The sequence below is a fragment of the Littorina saxatilis genome, linkage group LG12 (genome assembly GCF_037325665.1).
Source record: "Littorina saxatilis isolate snail1 linkage group LG12, US_GU_Lsax_2.0, whole genome shotgun sequence".
Taxonomy (NCBI): Eukaryota; Metazoa; Mollusca; class Gastropoda; order Littorinimorpha; family Littorinidae; genus Littorina; species Littorina saxatilis.
Genome location: NC_090256.1, coordinates 47,910,876 through 47,917,005, shown reverse-complemented (window position 1 = coordinate 47,917,005; position 6,130 = coordinate 47,910,876). Strand labels below are relative to the sequence as shown.

Sequence of the window (6,130 nt, the reverse complement as noted above, 5' to 3'; positions counted from 1 at the left end):
AATGGTATACCGGACTCCGCCCTGTGGACTGAACAGGGTTAAAAACAAACGTTCCGCAGTCCCAGGTTACCACACGGCAAGTAAAGTGGCGTCACTTTACTCTTTTACTTTATTTTTACTCAGGCCCCGAACCCCCGCCCAAATTTTCAGCCATTTTAGGACTTAGAATATATTTTTAAGTAGAAGAAAAATTACAGGAATAGAGTGAACCAATATGTACAGATATATATACTTTCTGAAAAGAACCTACACCTTGTATTGAGTTGTTTTCATGATTTGTTTTGATTTAATGCATTTTTGAACTTCACCAGCCTCTTCTTGAGTTTATATTCTGTGTGTCTGTTTGTTCTGTCGTGTGATTGCCATCCTGACAAATGACCTTCAAACACGTATAACATCTAAGACACAGACAGTTAGAGTTAATGTGAAGCTCGTCTCACTTTCGGGGTACAAATTGGTGTCAGAAATGTGAAGCTAAGACCGCTCGGCTTTACACACTCACTTGCACATAGTCAGCCAGAAATCAACACACACCCGCCTTACATACATGCGCACACAATGACACGTACACACTCTTTTCACTCTCTCTCCATACACACACACACACATCCTACACTCACACTCACACACACACACAAACCATTCATGCAGACAAAACACATGCACATAGACACACACACACAAACACCCTCACACACACAGATATATAGCTACACTCTCACACATACACACGCATGCACAAATACACGCGTGCGCGCACACACACATATATATATACACACTTGTGCACATAAACATGCAAACACACCCAGGCATCGTGCGCGAGAGAAAAGCCCCAGAGAGGGGATGATGTCACAATGCATTGATGTCAAAACATCTTGACGAGCATTATGCCGTAGTCTTGGAAATTTCACCCAACATAATTATCTGCCCTGGGTGGCGACGGATCAAAAATCGACGGATCAAAAATCGAAGAATTGGTCGTCACCCACCGTATTTTACTTAGTATGTTACCAATTTATGGTGAACTTCCATCCCCAACTGTAGCCTAAGTTTGTGCACAAAGAATCCTTCTTTATCATGTATTATGGGCATGAACATTTCTCGAGGCCATTACAGTATAGCCTTCGTGGGATACCTCCAGCTTCGCTAAGATAAATACTGTATTACAATCTTTTACGTCTCGGCACATAGACATAACATTCCCAAGCTAATTTACCAATATCTTTTACTTGAGTGGCTACTGCAGATTTTTCCATTGAAAAAATGTGAAATGACTTCTTGCAAGCTTTGCAAAGACCCTTTCCTTTGTAGTCAGAAGTGTCTTTTGTGAGCGACTGTGAAAATAATGGTTTTGAAAGCCACGGATGACTGAAAGACCATTTACTTGGCAAAATCAACCAAACCAAGACAAGGGAAAAGGGACGGTCAGTTTTTATAAGTTTTTAAAAACCTTAAAGGATTGTGCAAACCCTGTTTACTGCTCATTCATTTATTGAGATATCTCTCAGATCTTTGGCATGTTTTTTTGCTTATAGTCCTTGGCTATTATGTGATATCATGATAATTGGATTTTGTTTGTGATTGTTATAGTAAAAATTGATAAATACGATTATCAGTTGGAAATTTCTCAGATAGTTTTCGCCACGTGGCACTAACTTATCCGAACCGTCAATGGGAAAGAACTGTGCTTTCGTAACCCTATAAGTGGTTGGACCAGTTTTCAATATTACCTCACATTACTGATTTAGTTTTCCAAAATGTTGCTGACGTAAATGCCCCGTAACTAGTACGGTTATGGGCGTATGACAAACTGAAAATGACCATGTACCTAGTATGGGATGGGCAGTGAAGGGGTAAAGCCTCCAAATTTGCAGAACCTGCACTTGTAAGTATAACAAGTCATTTTAGATCCCTTTGAAATCACAGTATGTACCTTAGTGTATGATTGCATTTCATTTATATATATATATGCGTCAAAGACGGAATCATCCGTGCAATCCGACAGGGGACGTAACTATATCGTGTAAATGATGTCCCTTGGTTGAAAACGTAAGCGTTTTCTCATCATTTTTGTCGATCAAACAACCAAATTAATTAATTATGCTTAAGTTTGGAGATCAATCCGTCAATTAATTTCACGACAAATGTTCTTTGGCTTGTTTACAGGGACTTGTATAATAAATAAGTACAGAATTCCACCGAATTTGAGCTATGAATTTAACACACTATAGTTTAAGATTACCCACATTTTTATTGGGGTTTATTTCTTCTTTGGTGTGCTCTTTTTTCATGACCCCTTTTGTACCTTTTTATCAGCAATGGCCTTGCTACCCCCCCCCCCCCCCCCCGGCGGGTTAGGGGGAAGAATTTACCCGATGCTGGGGGCGACTAACGGATTCTGTTTCTCCTTTTACCCCTTGTTAAGTGTTTCTTGTATAGAATATAGTCAATTTGGGAGCATCTCGTTACTCCCCCGGCTCGTTACGAGAGAGAGAGAGAGAGAGAGAGAGAGAGAGAGAGAGAGAGAGAGAGAGAGAGAGAGAGAGACAGAGAGAGAAAGAGAGCATGTTTAAAGAACTTACAACTGTCAGATCTGCCTGTACATTCGTGTACAGTACATCTTTGTGCCAACTTACTATCACAGGGTTATCCAGTCATTTTCTGTGTACAGGGGAGTAACGAGCCGGGAAAGTAACGAGCCGGGGAAGTAGGGATAGGGGGGAGTAACGAGCTGATCCCAGTCAATTTTAGTCAAGCAGTATGTAAGAAATGTTAAGTCCTTTGTACTGGAAACTTGCATTCTCCCAGTAAGGTAATATATTGTACTACGTTGCAAGCCCCTGGAGCAAATTTTTGATTAGTGCTTTTGTGAACAAGAAACAACTGGCAAGTGGCTCTATCCCATCTCCCCCCTTTCCCCGTCGCGATATAACCATCCTGGTTGAAAACGACGTTAAACACCAAATAAAGAAAGAAAGAATGGCCTTGCTTGTTAGGCCAAAAAAAAAAATAGGTGTGGTTACGGTAACATAGCCAAAAAAAAATAGGGTAGGTAGGTAGGCAATCACTTTTTTTTTTTTTTTAACTTTTTTTTCTAATGTGTACAAATTAAACCTACTTGACAGGGAAATAAGTGTGCGACTCGGGCGCTTTCGCTTTCATTGCGTTTTTTGCACTTTTTTTTTTTGTGTGTGACAAATGTAATAAAAAGTTATAGGATCGGCCCCTAAAAATAGGGTAGGTCGGGTTACCGTAACCACAGCTATTTTTTTTTAGGCCTTAGGCCAAAAAAAAATAATAGGTGTGGTTACGGTAACATAGCCAAAAAAAATAGGGTAGGAAGGTAGGCAATCACTTTTTTTTTTTTTTACTTTTTTTTCTAATGTGTACAAATTAAACCTACTTGACAGGGAAATAAGTGTGCGACTCGGGCACTTTCGCTTTCATTGCGTTTTCTGCACTCGTTTACTTGTTTTTTTGGGTATTTTTTGACAAATGTAATAAAAAGTTGTAGGGTCGGCCCCCAAAAATAGGGTAGGTCGGGTTACCGTAACCACACCTATTTTTTTTTTAGGCCTTATGATTTGCTGCAAAATAGATAGTAGTGTAGTTTCTTCAAGCTCTTCCAACACAACCACCAGACACACCAACAAACCAAACGGACACTACACTAAGACTAGAGGGAAAGTCAGAGAGAGAGAGAGACATCTGCAGTACCAATGGCTCCAGGGGCATCCGTATCTCTCAGGTTTGGAGTAATTACTTACCTTAAACATCAGATTTTTGTTGTTGTTGTACAGTGGGTCCTTTCAAAAGTAATCATATGGAACAAAGCCAATTAAATAAGTTTGTTGTAAATTTGAACCGGTCAATTAACAGTCATTTGTTCATTTGCTTCATGAATTAATTGGTGAAATCATATTTTTCTCCCATCAAGGGAGGTAACTGTGTCATTTGCTGTCATTTGTCTAACCCTTCTTTCTTTTAACCTAGTGAATTTTGTTATTGTTATAAATGAAAAAAAAAATCTGTTGTCAAAATAACAATAAGGACAAGAAGTAACTGTATGTTTAAAACCGACACATTCACCCACACAACACAGAGATGGAGAGAGAGAGAGGCTAAAAGGGAAAGCAGCCAAAAGTATTCTCAAATTCCCACAACATATGGCTAACCTTTTGAAGGTGAAAGATAGGAAATGATCTCTCTATTCAGTTGATCAGATGAACGGTCACTTGAAATGGAACTGCCATCCCTTTCACCCTCACTCTCGGCTGTTTCTTCAAATTCCTGGGAGTGGTAACATTCAGGCACAGTCTGTTCATTAGCTGGCGAGCGCTCATTCCCACCCTCATTCAAGTCTCCTTCTGTAAAGTTGATGTCATTTTCGTTAAGAGATTCACTTTCTGATGAGGACAGTGGCCAACTAGTGCCCGCAATTTCTCTCTGGTCCTGGTTACTCGAAGTTGAAGGTGGAACTTGCACATCAGTACTGTTTTCTGTGGGGTCAGATCTCATATTGCCACCATCGTTTACAGCAGCGCGAGACCTCTTACATCTTTTTTTAACTTTCGCAAACAGTGTCTTTTCTTCCTTTTTACAGGCAACACATACCCACGGCTCATCAGATTGTGCTAGTTCGTGGTACTCAAAGATGGTGTAGCGCAAACATTTCCTGTGCATCCATTTGTTGCAGCTGTCACACGCCAAAGCGTGCTGATCCCACTCACACATGTTGTTACAAATACCACACGGATCTGTGCTCTTAGACGGAGTGAACGGTCCAGGATTCGGCTCAATACCGCTCATCAATAGTAAGATCACCATTTGCAAGCCTCTATCTTCACCAAACTCAAGCACGGGTCCGTTTTTCGCTCTGGTCTTCCAGCGCAGATGCAGCCAGAGTTGTAACTGCAACTCAGCCGAAGAAGTGCCGATTCCCTGGTGCGACGGCGACTGGATGATGACAGTTCGAATGAAATAATAATAACAGGTGCTTCGATGTGTACCGGGCGGCTGATGTGGGGTAAAATAGTGCCGAGTGGCATTCCTTGCTGCCAGTGCCAGACCCAAAACGGCGATCGTCAGGACCATTCTCATTGATAGAGCATTCCCTCGATCGTTCTTCATCTTTGACTTTACCAGTTTTACAGTCCGAAGACAGCGATTCCTCGGCAGATTCATAGTCAAGCTAGCTTTCAATTTTGGCTTTACTAAGGCAGTTATGTTTGACGGACTAAGCGCATTCCACTTGCAGGGATTCGACGGTCGCCATTCATGCTCTCTTTTGACCCGAGGAAGGATCTTCTTATGCGGGTCTGACTAAATACTACGCGACCGCACGCGGCCTTGCACTACCTTGCGCTACCAAACTAAAGCATGTACATGTACTATTTTATATATATATATATATAGTATCTTCACAACATTATCTGACTTTATACCAAGTTTTAAGTCACAGAAATAAAAAATAAGGGAGTTATGATGTATTTTGCGACGAGCTATAGAGCAAAAGTAAAAGCATCGTGGTTCAGCGTCCGACCATGTTCGCATTGATCAAGAACGCAGGCTCAACCTCAAAATAAAGAATGTTCATGTAATATTTTTATATATCTAGAATCTTCACAACATTATCATACTCTGTACCGAGTTTTAAGTCACAGAAATAAAAAAAATAAGGAAGTTAAGATGCATTTTCGAAGAGCTAGCGAGCAAAAGTGCAAGCATCGGATATCTGCGTCCGACCATGTTCGCATTGTTTTTAGAATCGCAGGCACGACCATAGATTAAAGTACGGTTGTTTAATATTCTTATATATCTCGTATCTTCAGGACATCATCTGCCTTTACACCGAGTTTTAAGTCACAGAAATAAAATATAAGGGAGTTATGATGCATTTTGGAAGATCTAGCGAGGATGATGATAATGATGATGAAAATTATGATAATGATGATTATAATAATGATGATTTGTTTGTTTGCTTAGCGGCCCAGCCGACCACGAAGGGCCATATCAGGGCGGTGCTGCTTTGACATTATATAACGTGCGCCACACACAAGACAAACGTCGCAGCACAGGTTGAGTCTCACCCAGTCACATTATTCTGACACCGACCAACCAGTCCTAG

At 40.8% G+C, this 6,130-nt stretch overlaps 1 protein-coding gene across 1 annotated transcript in view; it reads right to left on the bottom strand.

Annotated features, from left to right (window-relative positions):
* Positions 1-5,277, bottom strand: part of LOC138982104 (platelet binding protein GspB-like) — a 59,904-nt gene extending 54,627 nt beyond the window's left edge. The window contains exon 1 of the mRNA XM_070355326.1: positions 4,179-5,277. Within this exon, the coding sequence (XP_070211427.1) occupies positions 4,179-5,187 (1,009 nt within the window). The 5' untranslated portion in view covers positions 5,188-5,277. The remainder of the gene's footprint in view (positions 1-4,178) is intronic.
* Positions 5,278-6,130: the final 853 nt, after the last annotated feature.